The sequence below is a fragment of the Mesoplodon densirostris genome, chromosome 7 (assembly GCF_025265405.1).
Source record: "Mesoplodon densirostris isolate mMesDen1 chromosome 7, mMesDen1 primary haplotype, whole genome shotgun sequence".
Lineage (NCBI taxonomy): Eukaryota > Metazoa > Chordata > Mammalia > Artiodactyla > Ziphiidae > Mesoplodon > Mesoplodon densirostris.
The window spans coordinates 7,615,001-7,634,190 of NC_082667.1; the positions used below are offsets into that span (position 1 = coordinate 7,615,001).

The 19,190-nt window shown below is 52.8% G+C and overlaps 1 protein-coding gene across 3 annotated transcripts in view; it reads right to left on the reverse strand.

Annotated features, from left to right (window-relative positions):
- Positions 1–6,908, reverse strand: part of SCYL1 (SCY1 like pseudokinase 1) — a 12,833-nt gene extending 5,925 nt beyond the window's left edge. For all 3 annotated transcript variants that reach the window (XM_060103985.1, XM_060103984.1, XM_060103983.1), the window contains exons 1-8: positions 6,729–6,908; positions 6,240–6,380; positions 5,907–6,029; positions 5,600–5,826; positions 4,845–4,935; positions 4,613–4,768; positions 2,111–2,269; positions 682–789 (exon numbers count right to left, since the gene is read on the reverse strand). In XM_060103985.1, the coding sequence (XP_059959968.1) occupies positions 682–789; positions 2,111–2,269; positions 4,613–4,768; positions 4,845–4,935; positions 5,600–5,826; positions 5,907–6,029; positions 6,240–6,380; positions 6,729–6,839 (1,116 nt within the window). In that variant the 5' untranslated portion in view covers positions 6,840–6,908. The remainder of the gene's footprint in view (positions 1–681; positions 790–2,110; positions 2,270–4,612; positions 4,769–4,844; positions 4,936–5,599; positions 5,827–5,906; positions 6,030–6,239; positions 6,381–6,728) is intronic.
- Positions 6,909–19,190: the final 12,282 nt, after the last annotated feature.

The window sequence follows — 19,190 nt, forward strand, 5'->3', positions numbered from 1 at the left end:
CTCCACCTGGCAGGCACTGGCTGGCCAGGGGAGTCTCCTGAGGCCCCGACCTCGCATCTGGCCTCAGGCCCATGTGGACTGGTGAGGCTGCCAGGAGGGTGCTGAGAAGAGCCAGGGACTGGGAGCTGGAGGGCCTGGCCTCTGGTCCTGCTCAGCAGGCTAACTGGTCACACCCCCTCTTAGAGCCTCCACCGCCTTGTCTATAAAAAGGAGTGAAACCCCTGCCCTGAGAAGCGCTGTGAGGAAGGCTGGTGTGTTGAGCACCGGAGAGGGAGTGTTGCCTGGAAGCACGGGTGGCCCCCACCCTCGATCCCATCAGTCCTGTCTGATGCTCCCAGCTGCCCTGGGGTTGGCAAGAGAGACATTATCCCCACTCTAGAGGGGACCAAGCCAGGAGATTGGGCGGCGCAGGGGGAGGCGTTTAAGCCCTGCAGCCCGGGCGGGTGGGGCATTCCCAAAGCTGCCCATGAGCCCTGTGATTATCTTGACTTCCTGAGAGCACAGCCCTGCTGGTTCCTCACCGGTGTGTATGTTTCAGGGAGGGGTTTCTGGGGTCCCTGTGCAGCCAGCGCAGGGGCTTGAGCTACCTGCCCGGGGCTGGAGGTGAGGAGGGGGCCTCCCCTGCAGCCAGGGTGGGGTCTGGGTGGGGTGGAAGCAGGCAGGGTGTGCCGTGGCCCCTACCTGTTGTAGGAGGCGGATACGCATGGCCCGGTCAGTCGATGAGAACATCTTGACCACGACAGGGATGATCTTCTGCTGATACTCCTCAGCGCCGAGGAACTTACCCACCTGAGAGAAGGCGCAGGAAGAGGGGCTCAGCTCCGTCCACAGGAGTGAGATGACTTCACTGAGCTCCTTTAACTCCCTCAGGCTCCCTGCTGATTTCCCAGGGTGGGAACAGGGTGAGGGCGGTGGGGTGGGGGCACGCATATCCTCAGCAGCCCCTCTGCCCGTACTCCAGTCTCAGTCAGCCCTGCCCTTAACCCTTCTGAGTCAAGGCCTCTCTTAGGAGGCTCACAAAAGCTCTGTGCCCTTCCCTATAATCAGGCCCCTAGACACCGCATGCACACAGAATCCTGCCTGTAATTTCTGGGGGTTCTCAGCTCCACAGGATTTACTTGCCATCTTCCCCACTTCCCGCAGGCCAAGTTCCTTTGGGCAAAGGGTTCTCCCACCGAGCGGGGAATGGCAGGCGCCCCGGTAACAGTGGGCTGGGGTCTGAGGAGGGGGAGAGGATCCAGCCCCTAGAAGCCAAGAGAGCTGAGTGCCGTGTGGTCAGGAAGGAGGAAGGAAAGTGAGGTGGTGAGCAGGCGATCCCCTGGGCCCTGGGAACCAGAGTGCCCAGGTCAGACCAGGGAGGCTGTCTTGAGGAAATGGAGGAAGGGCTATAGGCTCTGAAGGAGTGTTTGGAAAAAGAATTTTGGAGGCACAGGGTGTCCCTTCCCTAGGGACGAGAAGTCCCCACCACCTCCCTGACAGCTGGTCAGGTGGCCCTGACTTGCTTAACCACTGGATGTCAAAGCTCCTGCTCGGGACCTCCCTGGTGGGAAGCAGTTAAGAATCCGCCGGCCAATACAGGGGACACAGGTTCGAGCCCTGGTCTGGGAGGATCCCACATGCCGCGGAGCAACTAAGCCCGTGCACCACAACTACAGAGCCTGCGCTCTAGAGCCCGCGAGCCACAACTACTGAGCCTGTGCTCTAGAGCCCGTGTGCACCACAACTACTGAGCCTGCGCTCTAGAGTCCGCGAGCCACAACTACTGAAGCCCGCACGCCTAGAGCCCATGCTCCGCAACAAGAGAAGCCACCACAATGAGAAGCCCGCGCACCACAACGAACAGTAGCCCCTGCGTGCCGCAACTAGAGAAAGCCCACACGCAGCAATGAAGACCCAACGCAGCCAAAATAAATAAATAAATAAAATAAAAAATAAAGTATATATATTAAAAAAAAAAGCTCCGCATCACGTTGGCTTGGATCTCCCTGATCAGGCTGCCCCTGCCAGGACACCCACGAGGCTGGCCACCCCCTTGGCCTCTCTTCTGCCCTTCAGACCTACTCAGCCAGTCTCTGGGCCCACAGTTCCTGAGGCTCCAGGCCCCACTCACCTTGAACAGGGGCGTGAGGACAACAGCCCCCGCGTTGCCGAACTCGAAGGCGGTCAACAGCTGGGGCAGCACCTTGTGCCGGCAGAAATCCTCGGGGAACGAGTCTAGGCTGTTGCTCAGCTCTTGGAAGAACTTTTGCTTCTCGGCTGGCTCTTTGATCTGGGGGAGCGTGGACAGGACGCAGGGAGAGGGCAATCAGCCTGGTCACGGTCCTGTCAGCTACGGGCAAGGACGGGGGTCGCCTCCAACCCGAAGGTAAACTTAAGTTTGGGGTGCCAGACGGGCTGGGTTCAAATCCCAACTCTCCCATTTATTAGCCGTGTGACCTTAGGCGAGTTCCCCCACCTGTAAAATGGGGTAGTAACTGTACTGTGTCTCACAGGACTGTGCCAAGGATTCAACCAGAAAACGCACGTGAAAGCTGCCCGGCACACTGGAGGCGCTGTCAGTGACCGTCGTTATGGTCACTGCCACCCGGCCTGTTGCTGTGAACGCAGCCACTAGGGGGATCAAGCCCTTTATCAGCGCTGCCTCTGCTCCTCAGGACAGCACAAGGCGTGAGTACCATTAAGCCCACGGCACAGATGAGCAAACAGGCCTAGTGAGGCCAAGGGGCTTACTCCGCCACCCTGGGCCTGGCTGGGTTGGGCACACCTGCAGCTCCGTGGGTGGAGGTCGTGGCAGGCTTTGGAAAGGCAGGGATGAGGTGCAGTTTACCCCCAGAGCTCGTCCTCCCACTGGGCCCGGACAGGCCAGGCTGTCAGCTCGATGGTCTTCAGTCCTCCTAACCTCCCCGAGGCTGTAACACCCACAACTCACACTTCCTGAGCACAACCTACGTGCCAGGCAGGTTACGTGCTAATACTTTACACAGATGAAATAATCCAACAAGGAAGCTGAGGCACAGAGAGGGCAAGGAGCTTGTCCGAAGTTACACAGCTAGGAAGCCGTCAAGGAAGGGTGTGACCCGGTGGTGTGGCACCTCTGCTGTGCTACACGCTGTGAAGAAGTGCTGTCATTCCGCCATTTACAAAGGAGGAGACTGAGGCTCAAGGTCACCGGGCAGGAATGGTAGGGCATGGATTATAACCCTGTCCTGTACGCTTCCAAAGTCCCTGTGCTCTCTGCTGTACCCTCACCCCCAGAGCCGCTGCCTGGGCCAGAAGAGGTGACCTCTAATTGGGGTTGGGGAGGACCTGGCTGGCCCTTGAGCAGCTCAATCTAGCATGGGAGGCAGGCTTGGTGCTCTGACGACAGGGTTCAGGGGGGCAAAGGCCCAGAGAGAGGCCAAACCGCATCCAAGGTCGCACACCGAGAGTCACAGCTGGGCTCTCTCCACCGCTGCGCTCAGTGATGGGAAGAGGGGCCGCTGGGCACTGCCCTCCCACGCCCTCGTCGGGACCTGCCAGAAACAGCCTATTTCCTGTGGGGCACATATTAAGGAGAAAGGCAGCCCGGCAGAGCCAGCCATGTGAGAAGAAGAACTCCAGGTAACAGAGCTCCTGCTGCCCCTACACTGCCCAGGAGGCAACAGGGCTCAGTGTTTCCAGCACCTTCTCCTTCAGCTCAGGTTCCCATCCTCGGAAGGCCTCCCAGCCCCTATCTGAGTCAAGATTCCATAGACCATCGAGGTCTGTGGAAGTGTCTGTCACTCCTCCCCCATTCCAGATTCTCAGTCACCTCTCTGTGTGCCCCACACAAAGCCGGGCCAGAGCGGGTGTCCAGGGCAGAGCCTCCCTCCTTCATTCCCTACAACAGTGCTATGGGTCAGCAGATACTATAGTTATTCTCATTGGGCAGATATGGAAACTGGGGTTCAATGAGGATAAGCCGAGGGGTCCCTCCTCACCATCTTTCCATTTGCTGTTCCCTCTGCCTGGAACATTCTTCCCCAGTTACCATCCCCATGACTCCCACCTTCACACCCCTTCAGGTCACAGCTCAAACATCACCCTTGAGAGAGCCCTTTCCTAAACACCCAACCCTCACTGTTTTCCTTCCTGGCACTTATCCACATTCCAGGAAGCACAGCTTTCCTCATTTATGGGTTTTTTGTCCCTTTCTCCCAGTGAGAGTCCCCAAGGCTGGGGAGCTGGTCCATTTATCCCCTGCTAGATCCTTGGGAGCAGGGATCTGGGTCTGACTCTCCCTCCTCACCCTGCTACCCACACCACAGCCCAACATCAGGGCCAGGGCCAGTTAACAGAGTGCCAGGAGCAGCCACTAAGCACCCACTATGTGCCAGAAACTACACTATGCAATTCAAACTCACTGACTCCTCACCCTGCTCCTTTGAAGTAGGTGCTGTTATTAGGACTGAACTTCAGCCAAGAGAAGTCACACATACATAACAGTTGGAGCCAGGGTTTGAACCCAGACAGCCTAGCTCCACAGTCTGTGCTTGTCTCCTGGGGTCTAATTATCAGGGAGCCTATAAAGTGGGGAGGGGGTACAGGGGTGAGGAACGTAGGGCCAGAGCCCAGGGTGGGGCAGGGGACTCACCTGAATCTCTTCCAGGAAGAGGTTGGTCTCCACAAAGCGGTTGTTCATGAAGCCACCAGGTGCCCGGCAGTTCTGCAGGAAGCGGGCTGGGTTGGGACGTACCTTGGGGTTGGCTCCGACCAGCTCACAGTAATGGGGCACCAGTGACTTGGGGATCTGTGGGAGAAGCGTCAGGGTCAGGGCAGGGGCTGGCTGGCTGGTGGAGAGGGGCTGGGTGGGGTCAGACACTCACCTTCCCAGGGTTTCGCAGGGCGGCTGCACGAGGTAGGGGCCCATTGAAGACTTCCCAGATGAGGCAGCCCAAGCGCCACATGTCAGCTGACCTGAGGCAGTGATCAGAGCTGCTCAAGGCCCTGCCACCGGCCAGCATAGGCCTCCAATCTACCCTGGGCACTAGGCACTCACTGCAGAGCAAACCCTGGGCTGTGTTCCTCAGCTAATCCTTCCATCAGCCCCGAGAAGCAGGTTTCATTAGCCCCATTTGACAGATACGGAAACTGAGGCTCAGAAAAGCAAGGACATCCACCCCAGGTCACACAACTTTAAAATTCAGAACCGGGCCTCCCTGGTGGCGCAGTGGTTGAGAGTCCGCCTGCCGATGCAGGGGACACGGGTTCGTGCCCCGATCCCGGAGGATCCCACATGCTGCGGAGCGGCTGGGCCCACGAGCCATGGCCGCGGGGCCTGTGTGTCCGGAGCCTGTGCTCCGCAACGGGAGAGGCCACAGCAGTGAGAGGCCCGCGTACAGCAAAAAAAAAAAAAAAAAAAAAAAATTCAGAACCACCTGACCCCAAAGCCTGTGTTTATCCTGCCCTACCTCCCTGAGGATCCTGGGAGCAAGGAGTGGGCCCCACCCTGAGGACCCTAGTTTCCTCCCCAGCCAGGTGGCAGGGGACAGGGGAGTACCAGCTAATCTAGGGGTCCTGAGGCTGCAGGGGCTTCCAGAATAGGGCAGGGTGGGGCATGCCCCCCGCCCCAGTCACCCACCACTTCTCTCTGACCGCTCTGCCACTGCCATCAGCCAACTCCGGGGGATCGTACTGCTCAAGCTCGGGGATCCCCTTGCGGGGAGGTCCCCCACCATTGCCCTGGGCTGAGTACATGTAGTCCAGGCCCCCAAGCTTCCACTCGCCAGCGCGGTCCACGAACACAGCGGCCATGCAGACATTGTTGTGGATGAGGCTGCAGTCGTTGACCAGGAAGCTGAGGGCTTTCTGGGGGCAGAAGGAGCCATCACAGCCCAGTAGCTGCAGCCCCCCATCCCTGCTCTCATCGCCACTGCCCCCCACCTCACCACAATCTGGTGTAGCCCCCAGGAGAGCTCCAGTTCCCTCAGGCCACCAGCCTCTGCTCGCGCCTTGAGGTACGCTCCCAGCGGGGTCACAGCCTCTGTCACTATGTGGAGGCATCTGTCTGTCTGAAGGGGACACGGGGTATCAGGGAGGGATGGGGCGAGAGGAAGGCGAGATGAGAGACACGATGCGGAGAGAGGTGGAGAAGGGGAAGTCAAATCTGGGGGGCGCTGGGGCAGAAGGGCTGGAAACCGGACGGAAGACAGACGACAGGAGTGGGGGGCTGCGAAAAAGTGAGGGTCAGAGGCGGGGCAGACCGAGCAGCAGGTAGGTACCTCCAGCCCGTCGATGTAGGCCAGGATGTTGGGGTGCCGGAGAGTTTTGAGGCGCTTGAAGGCAGCTTTGGCCACCTGGGTCTGCTCTTCGACGCCGGGCTTCACGTCATACACGAAGATGGACACCGGGCTGCCTGTGGCCTGTGGGAGGGCGGAGCGGCCTCAGGTGTGTGGGCCGGGTACCGGGCAGACCACTCCACCTCCGAGATGGTCCCCGGAGCTGGTTCAGTGCCGGAAAGGAAGGGCCGCCGGCCTGGTCTCTCCCCAAGTCAACCCTTGGGGACCGAGTCGGGCACACGTAATCCTGGTTGGGTCCGTCGGTCCCTCGGTCCTTCTGCCCGCCACGTCGGCACTGCCCGTCCCCCTCCCCCGGCCCGTAGCCCTAGAGGCTCCGCAGCCACGTCAGGCGGGCGCGACGCGGCGGGGCCGGCGGCGCTGACTAGGCGAGACCGAGGTCCGCTGCGGCCTGCGGAGCGGGGCCGCTCTCACCTTCTTGCGGCCGCGGTGCAGGACCCAGGGCCCGGGCGGGCCGCCCTCGGGGAGTTCCGGGCTGATCTCAAACGGGAAATCCCGGACCGGGTCCCGGGCAAAGAACCACATCGTCCCCGCCGCCGCCGCGGGATCGGGGTCCTCAGCTCCTGGTCCTCCCGCTGCCCGAGCCGGGGCGGGGCGGGGTTACGGTCGGTGGGGGCGGAGCCGATGGGCGGAGCAGGGACGGAGGGCAGCCGGGAGACCACCCCTCGGCCGGCCACCGGGCCTAGAGCGCGCTGGCTGGGAGCCGCCAGTTACCAGCTCTGGCGCCCTGGCAGGTCACCCAAACTCTCAGCGCCTCTTTGTCCTTAAATCTAAAATGTGGGTGGTAATAGAGTCCACCTCCCAGCATTATATAAGGATTAGAGCTTGAGAAGGGACAGAGGATGGGGAAACCGAGGCAAGGAAGCTGAGACATAGGGAGACAGCTGGAAGAGGAAGTCGACAGACAGACATGACGGGGGTGCAGTGTTCAGTGGGGAAAAGACTTAGGGAGGGCGGTTGTACCCAAGCCAGACTCTCTGTCCCACCAGCCAGTGGGCACCTCCAGGATCCGATGAGGCATTGTGTTGGTGGAATGAGGAAGTGACCAGGGGAGAAAGGCACAAGGAAGCAGAGCCCCAGAAAATGAGCGTGGTTGGGGAGCAGAGAGTGAAGCAAAGGCCCTGGGAAAGTCTAGGAACCCTGGGATGGGGGGAGGGGACCTGGGGGTGGGGAAAGGCCGTGACCCCAGGAAAGGAGAAGGATAGAGGAGGAACAGCCCAGCAAGTCTAGAAGAAGCCAGGGGGCCAGGAGGGGCCCCTGCTCTCCTGGGCCCAGCAGACTTGGCTGTCTGGGCTCCAGGGCCAGAATCTCCTCCAGGTCCCCCAGTTGCCTGGGCAGATAGGGGCTGTCTGTGGCAAAGTGGTGTCCGAAGCTCAAATGCCATTCATACTGATGGAGACCCAGCCCCTTAGCTGGACAGAGCCCAGCGTCCAGAAGCGGCTGGGCTGGCAATGGCTCCTCTGCAGGTAAGGTCTCAGGGGACCCAGGGTTGGGGACAGACCCACAACCACACCCTACGGAGCATGGATAGATTCTGGGACTGATTATGAAACGTCGGGTGGGGATGCCTCTGGGAGTGGATTCAAGGGCAGGGATGCCAAAGTCAGTAGAGCTGGGTTTGAATCCCAGCCCAGCCCCCCTCACCAGCTGTGAGAACTCACCTTACCTGGGAGCCTCAGTTCCCCCATCTATAAATTGGGGTGCCTCACCTAACATAAAACAGCTGCTCAGGGCTTCCCTGGTGGCACAGTGGTTGCAAGTCCGCCTGCCGATGCGGGGGACACGGGTTCGTGCCCTGGTCCGGGAAGATCCCACATGCCGCGGAGCGGCTGGGCCCGTGAGCCATGGCCGCTGAGCTTGCACGTCCGGAGCCTGTGCTCCGCAACGGGAGAGGCCACAGCAATGAGAGGCCTGTGTACCAAAAACAAACAAACAAACAAACCAAAAAAACCAGCTGCTCAGCAGAGACTTAGTCTCCCTTTTCTTGTCCAAGTACCTGTGCAGGCCACTCAGAGGGAAGATCAGACACAGTGTTGGCTGCTCGGGGCAGGATAGAAATAGTAACTAGAGATTCTTCTGTGGCTTCACTAGGAAGATGGTGACAACACTGTGAATATGGAATTTGCAACGTTGGAGCGTGGGGAGCATCTTGTCACGGGAGGAGAACAAGCAGAGGGCTTGAATGCCAGAATACAGAGTCTGAAACTGTTTGATTTTTTGTTTTTTTTTTTACTTTTTGGCCTCACCGCATGGCCTGTGGGATCTTAGTTCCCCAACCAGAGACTGAACCTGTGCCCCTCGCACTGGAAGCGCCGAGTCTTAACCACCGGACCGCCAGGGAAGTCCCAGAGTCTGGAACTTTACCCTACTGAAGGCTGAGCTATGAGTTTGTGAGTGTGGAATGATGGAACATGGCAGGCTGGGGGTGGGGGTGCAGCAGTGATGCTTTGGGGTAGAGATCACGGTTGGAGGGGAAGTTTTAAGAACACAGGGTTCACGTGGTAGTGTTTAGTTAGTGGCATATTCTCTATGCACCTGCCAAATGTTAGGCCTGTGCCGTGCAGGGCGCCTCATCTGGAGAGGAAACCAGTGCAGGAAGGGCAGGGCCACTGGGCTGGGGGTAGATCTTGGAGTCCCAGTGCACAGAAGAACAGCGAGGAGGAAAACAGACTGGGCAGAGGACACCAGGAAGCATAGTTACAAATGAAGAGCCAGAAAGGGATTTGCCTCCCAGGTTCTCTAAGTAACCCTGTTTCTCCAGCAAAGCTTGGCGCAGAGAGGCTAGCAGCCTAGGAAGGAACAGCATCCCTTTCCCAAGTTCTCACCTTGAGCCTGTCCTCACATTGTGAGCCCTCCATTTCATCAACTAGAAAATGAGGATAATACCAGTTCCTCATCACTGCCCTATGTGGGGGACCAATGTTGTTCCCACCTCACAGATGAGGAAACTGAGGCTCTGAAGGCTTACGCAGTAGGAAATGGCAGTGCCTGAGTGCTGCTGGCTGCTTCCCTCACCTGCCAGGACAAGTGCACACAGCCCTGCAGCCCTGCCATGACCCTAGGAGGTCCCAGGGCAGGCAGGCCTGGGGTTCACAGGTGCATCAGGAGGCCCGTTGCTCCAGAGGAGATACAGTAGGATGTCAAGCAGGAGAACCTGTAGGCAGATGCCTCAGTTCGAATCCCACATCTGTGGGAACTTGGGCCAGTCACTTCACTTCTTTTCCTCATGTGTAAAATGAAGACTATAAAAGTAACTATGTACGTGTTTGCCATTGTGGTGAGTAGAAGTATTCGGCCCCATATAAATAGCACACTGGGAAGGGAAATGGAAAGCTTTGAAAAGGAAGCTGTAAACAACAATTGTGGCATGGATGCAAGACAAAGAGAGGGTGATTGGAAAGGCTTAAAGATGGAAGTGATTTATTAACCAGAGATCTTCAGGAGATGAGATGGGAGATGAAAACAACCCAAGGAGGCGGAAAATATCAATAAACCCCTCAGAAGTGGTGCCTTCGACAAGGCAGAGCATTCAAGTCTCGGTGAGGAAAGGAAGCTGGAATCATGGTCAGTGCTAGGCCAGTGTTTTCAGTCTTGCAATACATTAAGATAATGAAATGATTTTATTTTCTCCAGGAAACTGATGGCTCTTTATTACAACTGTAATTTTTTGTTTATTATTAGGTAAGTAATGTTCCTCTCATTTCATGAAGAGAAACATCTTACAGTTCCTACGTTGATAAGCAGTAAAAATCCTTTGGTTCTGAATACAAATCCTTTGTATTCACATAACATTCTGCCCTCAGAGCATCAAGAGTTGGGATGAGGAAGAATTTGGAATTTCAGGCACTGCTGCTGGGAATTAATTGGCACAGCTGTAGTGAAGGACAAGTTGGCAATACCTGTTAAGCAGTTTCCCCCAGTCATTCCACTTCTAGAAATGTATCCTACACAAACCCTCATTCAGGTGTGCAAAGATTTATACAAAGCAATGTAATTGTTAGAGCCTGGATTATCAAGCCAGACCTCCTGTATCCTAGCTCTCTGCTTATGAGCTGTGTGACTTTGGGCAAGTTACTTACTCTCTTTGTGCCTCAGTTTTCTCACCTGTAAAATGGGTGGAATAATAGTATCTAGTTCATAGGTGTGGTAGGCTCAAAGATATCCACATCCGAATCCCTGGAACCTGTGAATACGTTACCTTACATAGTAAAAGAGTCTTTACTGTTTTGATTAAGTTAAGGGTCTTGAAATGGGGAGATTATTCTGGATTATCTGGATGGGCCTGATGTAGTTACAAGGATCCTTGTAAGAGGAAGGCAGGAGGATCACAGTGAGTAGTAGGAGGTGGACAATGGGAGCAAGAGGGTAGAATGATGGGAGGAAGGGGTCATGAGCCAAGGAATGCAGGTGGCCTCTAGAAGCTGAAAAAGACAAGGAAACAGATTCTCTCCTGCAGCCTCCAGAAGGACACAGCCCTGCTGTCACCTTCAGTTGAGACTTCTGACCTCCAGACTGTAAGATAATAAATGTGTGTTGTTTTAAGCCACGAAGTTTGTGGCAATTTGTTAGAGCAGCCGTAGGAGCTAATACACTAGGCATGTTGTGAGGATTCGTGAGTTAGTATATGTAACTGCTTCAGTGCATAGGATGCAGCAAGTGTTCAATAAATGACATCTCTTCTGTGGATCATAGGGCTGTTTGTAATCATGGAAAACTAGAAAAATCCAAATGTCCATCAGGAATGGAGTGATTCAAAATTCCATCCATACTATGGAACCACAAGAACAGTTGGTAAGAGTCTTCTCTACAGGTTCTGACATGGAGAAATGATGATTATGGTAGAGATACTACAGCTGTTTTCTGAGTGCCCCCTGCATGGCAGGCACTGAGCTAGGCGCTCTCCCTACAGGATCTTGTCTGATCTTCATGACGATATGGGGGGTCTGTGCCAGTCAGAGAGAAACCACAAAGTGATCTGAACAAGGAAAGTCTAATGTAAAGAATTATTAACTGTAACGGGATTGGAATTGGCTAGTAAGAAGTACAGAGAACTCTAGGGACTTCCCTGGTGGTCCAGTGGTTAAGACTCTGCACTTCCATTGCAGGGGGCACGCATTCCAACCCTGGTCAGGGAACTAAGGTCCCGCATGCCCCATGGCACGGCCAAAAGAGAAAAAAAAGAAAAAGAAAAAGAAAAAGATTGGGAGATTGGGATTGACATATATACACCAGTATGTATAAAATAGATAACTAATAAGAACCTGCTGTATAAGGATAAATAATTTTTTTTTTAATTTTTAAAGAAGAGAAAAACATGTATATAAAAAAAAGAGAGAGACAGAACTCTAAAGAATACAGGAATAACAAATATACGGAGCAGCCCCCAACCCTAGGGCTGAGATAGAGCCCGCCTCCTGCCCCATATCTGAGATCCAGATTTGCCTGGAGAGGGAATGGCTGGGGCTCAGTGAACAGTACAGAAGTTGCTCAAGTGCTGTGCACACCCCATGGAACTTGCTGGAAAACCACCCTCTAGGGTGCTGGGGAAAGCTGTTCATGGGGAAGTGTCTCACTAGAAGCGGTCCACTTCTCCTAGGGTGGGGGCTGAGGGCTGCTGGCCACCTGCACTGCAGGAACCCGTTGCTAGAAAAGCTGCCCTGGGGAGGTGAGTCGAGAAATTGGCCGCGCTGCAGAAGCCAGCCTGGAGGAACGCCTTCAAACCCGGAAGTAAAACCTTCCTCAAGCAGTGTCTGTTAGCGCCCTCTACTGGCAAAATTTGACATTGTGCCAGCTGGCAAAGGAAAATTATTTAAAGGGCCCGGATTCATATTCACAAAGCGGGCAAACATGATGAATTTGGAGCTGAGAGTCAATAAATTAATAACTGGCACAGAATCATTAGTTTCACTTTTGCAGGTGAGAAAACTGAGGCTCCGTAGAGGGGAAGCAGCACAACCAGTGCTAGGATTTGCTTTGCTCTACAAAGTGTTTAGAAAGCCGATTGCAAAATTATCCATGTTATGTCATTGTGGTAATAACTCCACCAACCATAAATATGCACAGACTTACTCTCCAGCATGAAGGAATACATACCGAACGGCAGTGGTTTCCTCCAGGACATGGAGATTACAGGGAGTTCTCCTTGCTGTATTATTAGGTTGAACAGTATGAAATTGCTGTCTTTATATGTCAAAAATAGCGAAATATTGGTAAATTCATACAGTTCAACATAATATTTATTTCTGTGATGTGATGTTTGAAGTTTTCACAATAAGTGTGAATTCCTTTTGTAAACAGGAAACTATATATGTATATATATACTTACACACATACATATGTATACATGTAATTTCATTATATATGTGTAATTATATAATTTTCATTATAAAAGCATATATATTGTCGGAAGCCATCCTGGAGCCATTGCACCATGACAAAGTCATGAAGCAACGGAAGGCGAAACTGCAAGGCAGCGCCATGCCAGGAAGGTGGACTACAGCTCTGTTGTTAGGTTTTACGATAATAAATTTACATATAGGGGCAATTTTGGGGGGATGTTGCTCCACGTGAAAGAAAAATTCCTCTAGGACTCCCCCTCCTGAAACTACCACAGAATGGGAAGTACCCACTAAAGCCCCGGGGAAATGGGTAAAGAATTAAGAGCCTGGAACTAAGGGGATGTTTTTATGAAAAACACCCTCTAGTATGGAGTTATGGCCATGGGCCGGAGTTCCTGATGACATAGGAAATTTATGGTTCTATTATAAAGGAAGATTAATTATAGAAAAGCAAATGCCTAGAGCAGAATTGGTTGCTAGGATAGGGAGAAAACACTGTCTCAGTTGGAAGAAACAGTAAGAAAGGGCATGCAGGGTATATTGTAAATATTTTCGTGGAACCATTGTAAAAGGTTGCCCATGCAAGAAGAGAAATAGGAACAAGTAGCTCCAACTTCTACAATTAAAATAAGTATAACTGCTTGGCTTGATTACTAAGAAATAACCTGTGCTTTATGGGAACTTGGGGAAATATTTTAATAGGACATCTAGAAACTAGGGGCTATTTTTTAAAAAAATCTTTATAGAATATTTTGAGGTTTGATTGTGCTAAGATTGTTTGGTCACGTACCTGGTAATGTAATCAACTACAATATATAAACCTGTGATTGTAAACAATAAAGAGAGAGAGAAACATGCAATGCTGATACTTTAAGAAGTGTAATAGAATTATTTCCTTCACCGACGCTATCCATCCCTTGGGTATCCCTTGACTCGCTGGAGCTGGACTCCGGCAATATATAATATAAATGTACATATTATGTATGCATGTATGTATGCTTTGGAAAATCCCCCCTCCAACTGTCTTTTGCCAGCTGTGGTATATTTCCCTACAATAAAATAAAAACTTTAAGTTTAGCTATCAGGGCTCCAAAGACTTCAGGGGAAAATATTTCTTGTTCAACTCACTGCAAGATTCTGAGAGCCACTTGCTAGTGTTCCATGCTTTGTTTCTTGATGACTTACCACAGGATAAAACGATCACTTGTGTTTTTTCTACTTATTTTAGGAGATTTAGTAATGAAAACAGAAAAACTGCTATTAAACAATGGTGGATCTTATGTGGCAGTTACCCAAATTTAATTTTAGAAAGTATTTGAATTGTGCTCTAAGTCTAAAAATTGATAATTAAAGAAACATTTAGGGAATTCCCTGGTGGTCCAGTGGTTAGGACTCGGCGCTTTCACTGCTGTGGGCTGGGGTTCAATCCTTGGTTGAGGAACTAAAGATCCTGCAAGCTGCGTGACGTGGTCAAAAAAAAAAAAAAAAAAAAAGAAAGTAAAAATTTTAAAGTCTGCAAAATTGTATGAGAATAACTTTAAGGTAAAAGTTACTTTGCCTTCATTACTATTACCTTTCAAAAAATGGTTCTGTGGTTTTTGTTTTGTTTTTATGCTTGTTTGTTTAGTAAATACAGTGCCTTAAAAAAAGAAGCTGTTCATGATTCTGGCCTGTTGTGGCAGACAGAATAATGACCCCTAAAAATGTCCATATCCTAATCCTCAAAACCTGTGAATATGTTACTTGACAAAGGGGGAATTAAGGTTGTAGATGGAATTAAGTTTACTAATCAGCTGACCTTAAGATAGATTATGCTAGATTTTCCTGGTGGGCCCAGTGTAATCACAAGAGTCCTTGAAATTAAAGAAATACAATGCAGCAGAATATATATTCTTCTCAAATATACATGGCACAGTGTTCAGAATAAAGTATATATGCTAGGGGCTTCCCTGGTGGCACAGTGGTTAAGAATCCAACTGCCAATGCAGGGGACATGGGTTCAAGCCCTGGGCCGGGAAGATCCCACATGCCACAGAACAACTAAGCCTGTGCGCCACAACTACTGAAACCCATGTGCCTAGAGCCTGTGCTCCGCAACAAGAGAAGCCACCGCAATGAGAAGCCCGTGCACTGCAATGAAGACCCAATACAGCCAAAATAAATAAATAAATAAATAATTAAAAAAAAAAAAAGACTCCAACGCAATAGTAATCAAGACAGTGTGGTACAGTCATAAGAATAAACATACAGAGAAATGGAATAGAATTAAGAGTTCTGAAATACCTTGACTACAGTGATGGTTACACAGGTATGTTTGTCAGAGCTCATCAACCTGTACACTTGAAAGATAGGAATTTTATGGAATTCCCTGGTGGTCCAGTGGTTGGGACTCTGCACTTCTGCTGCAGGGGTTTGTGTCTCATCCCTGGTTGGGGAACTAAGATCCTGCAAACCATGCAGTGCAGCCAAAAAAAAAAAAAAGGTAGGAATTTTATTGTATGTAACATAGTAAACACATAGTGGAGATGTGTTTTTCAAAAAACATCTCTCCTGGTTCGGGGAAGAAAGCCAAAATACAACAGAATCTCCACAAAGCACACACTGTTCAATGTTTCACCCAGCCTAAAGGAGCTTTACATTTACCCACAGCAGACTGTGATGTGTGACAAAGTACCAATGTCTCTGCTTTTGGTTTATCTGATGACGTTTCTCTACAGATAAAAATCTTTCCCAGCCGATTCCTGTGGGGGACTTGGAAGGAGCCCTTGGTTTGAGATGGGAAAGATGGAGCCAGGAAGTGGGCACAGGCAGGTCCTGTAAGGCTCCTCAGTCAGGTCAGGAGTTTGACTACCTCCACGGGAGAACACAGGACCATCAAGGGGGGCGGCACGATCAGATCTGTACATTAGAAACATCTGTCAGGCCACAGCCTGGGAAAGGACTGGAAGGAGTAAAGCCATCATGTAGAGAACATCCCGGAGGGGTTGTGGATGCGCAGTGGGGAGAGCTGGGCCGGGGCAGAGGTGGTGGGCAGTGAGAGGCATGGGTGGTGCAGAAGCTATGCAGGAGGTAGAGGGTCAGGAAGAGGAAAGGGACCTGGGGCAGGGAGCAGGAAAGGGGAGAGCCACGCAGGAGGAAGGAGGCTACAGGACCACATGGGGCGGAGAGGCAGGGTATGTTTGTGTGGTGGGTGACAGAGGGCAGCTCTAAGGACTGGCTGCCCCAGAAGCTGGGGGAATGCAGGGTTCCAAGAGTTTCATCCTTGGGAGGTTCCCATCTGGAGGGGCCTCAAATGGTTCAGAGGAAGCAGGAGCAGCTTGTGAGGGCTCGGGGTCCAGGGGCAGAATGTGGAGCAGAAGGCAACTTCTGAAAAGCAACAACTGAATCCAGACGACATCTTCAGGTGCTGAGGGAAAGTGAGGGCTACTGAAAATGCCATACCCAGCTCAACTATCCTTGAAAGCAGAGAGTGAAATAAAGATATTTCAAACAAAGGCTCTGAGTATTTACTACTCAGAAATCCTTGCTGAGAGAACTTCCAGAAGTACCTTAGGAAGAAGGACCTTGAACCCAGAAGGAAGGAACAGGATTCAAGAAAGCAAGGGTGAGCTGAGAACCTGGGGCACAAGTGGGCCAGTGTGAATAATCAGTGCCCTGGTTACAAATGTAAGGGTGACACGATTAGAAATCATGTGAAAGTTTCAAAGCCTTGGAAGGAGAGGGAAAAGGGATCAAGAGAAAGTGAAAGTGGGGGAGGCTGGGGAAAAGAGAGTGGGGTGAGGAGCCGGGTTGGGGGGTGTCCCCAAAGCTCAGGAGTAGGCTGGGGAGAGAGACCTCCTGGAATCGAGGGTGTAACCCCACGGACAAACAGCCTTCCAGCCTCCCGCCTTGGCTCACGCTGTTTCCCTCCCTTGGGGTGACTTTCCTCCTGTCCTCGCATGAGTGAGTCCCAACATTTTGTCAAGGTCCGACTCAGATGCCTCCTCCTCCAGGAAGCCCACCCTCCTCCCAGCCCCGGAGGCCCTTGGCCCGACCGCAAGGGCCAATGCACCCAGCATTCATGAGCACGTCAGGGCTGTTGGCGCTGGCTCCCTGAGTACAGGGCCCATGTTGCTCTGTCACAGGACCCAGGCACAGCTGGCTGTCAAATGTGTGTTGAGAATGTGAGTTGGGTGTGTGCCAGGCTGCCTGGATTCAAATCTCAGCCCAGTGACTGCTGGGAGCACGTGGATGACTGTTACGAGTGAGCGAGCGGAGGCAGGAGGGGACAGTCTGGTCAGGCGGAGGGATGAAGTGACAGTATTGTCTCCCAGTGGCCTGGCTCCACCTGAGCAGAAATGGGTGCAGCTTGAGCCACCTGTTTGTCTGTCAGTTGCCTGGGCCCAGGAACGTCTGGTTCCCAGGGACAACATTTCAGCTCTGAGGTGGGCTGGCCTGGGAACCCGTCTACTTCCACCACCACCCCCTCCCTCCCCCAACATCACTTCTCTGGGGCAAGTGGCCCAGGTCAGGTGGGGGTGAGACCATGCCGCCCCCCTTGCCCCCCTGCTCCACGTCCTCACGTCTTCCTTCCCAGGCTTGTTGGCCCCCCACTGCCCTACACCCCCTCTGACATTGTTCCAGGCTCCAGGCAGGAGCTGGGAGGGGCCAGGGCTCAGGGGAGGCCAGGACCACCTCACTTCTCTCCCTTTTGACTCCACCTTCTGGGGGCACCTGGGCTGCCAGGAGGGCTGGGTGTGGGCCTCCCTCCCCGGTGGGAAAAGGAAGGGAGACCACACCGTTTGCTGGGTATTGGCAGTGTCACTGTTGCAGGTCTGTGATGCTGAATCCCGGTGGTGCCTCTGGGGCTCCCATCCCTGGACACAGGTGCTGAGGTGGGCTAGGGACGGGGGTGGCTTCCAGGGAGGGTTTGGAAGCTGAGGTCTAAGGCCGGGCAGCTGGTGTGGCCAAGGCAAGTCACCCCAGGTTATCTCGTGGAGTCTGGGGTTTCAAATGCCCCCTGCATTGCCCCACCACAGTGGGGACCATCCCCTGAGCCCAGCCCAGATAGGCAAGGGACCCTCCAACAGCTCTCAGTCCCCCACAAACCGGCTCCGCCTCACCCAGCAGCAAATGCAACTCCACCCTTCCGGGCCAGAAGCCAGGGTCACCCCAGGGCTTCCTCTCCTGTCCCACGAAGGCCACCAGCAGGCGATCTGGGCTCCAATCACCTGGTACCACCACCTCCGCTACCCCTCACCCAGCTGCCAGGCCACCAGCCTCCCTTGCTGTGCCCCTGTAGCAGCTGCCTCACTGGTCTCCCCTGCACCCCCCTGTCCTCCATCCACCAGAGGGATCTTTACAGAATGTAAGGCAGGTCACCGGACTCCACTGCTCAAGACCCTCCGACAGCTCCCACTTCACTCACGTGAAGGCAGACCCCCCCGACCTTGGCCTGCGAGGCCAGGGCCACCTGTTCTGTTTCCACTCTGCCCACCCTCGGGCTTGGCAGGACTGCCGTCCAAAGTAAAACAGTTTGGGTTCTACTAAATCTGGTCCATGATTCCATTTGTTCCAGATTGTTCCAAACTGTTGTATTGAGTTCAATGATGAGTTTCTTTGCCTGAAACCGTAATGTTGAAGTATCACATGTAATAGTGAGTTGATTTGGTGCATTTCTTAGTTAAAAAATAATAGTTATTATAACTTGCTGTATCATTTTTGCAACTTTTCTGTAAGTCTAAAAACATTATAAAATAAAAAGGTTATTAAAATTAAAAAGATGGGACTTCCTTGGTGGCGCAGTGGTTAAGAATCCACCTGCCAATGCAGGGGACACGGGTTCGAGCCCTGGTCCAGGAAGATCCCACATGCCGCAGAGCAACTAAGCCCGTGCACCACAACTACTGAGCCCGCGTGCCACAACAAGAGAAGCCATTGCAATGAGAAGCCTGCGCACCGCAGTGAAAAGTAGCCCCTGCTCGCCACAACCAGAGAAAGCCCACGCACAGCAATGCAGCCAAAAATAAATACATAAATAAATTTTTTAAAATAAAATAAAATATAGAAGAAAGGGTGGGGGGGAATTCTCTGGCAGTCCAGTGGTTAAGACTCCGCGTTTCCACTGCTGGGGGTGCAGGTTTGATCCCCTGTCGGGGAACTAAGGAAAGGGGTGTGGGAAGGGGAGAAATTGTACTGAAAAAGGAATCACTGTCTAAAAAGCGGTATACGTTTGTAAGAGTGGCTCTGGTGAAAAGTTGGCAAGTGTGTAGCAACACCAGGGTCTGTGACCAGGGCTGTGCACACAAATGTCTGTTCAGGAGGATGTGGTTCTCCTGTTTTAGTGGAGTGAACCAGAGCATGGCCCTGGGTCAGTGCCCAGGCAGGGCTTGGATGGAAACCAGAACACAGGTTCCAGGAGGCTGGGGAACACGCAGGAAGGGGCTCAAAGCACGACAGCCCAGGCAAGGGCTGAGGGAGCTTCTGAGCTGTACCTTGAAGGAGTGGGATTTCCACTGGAGATGGGTGAGGGCAGAGAGTACACCAGGAAGGGGGAAGG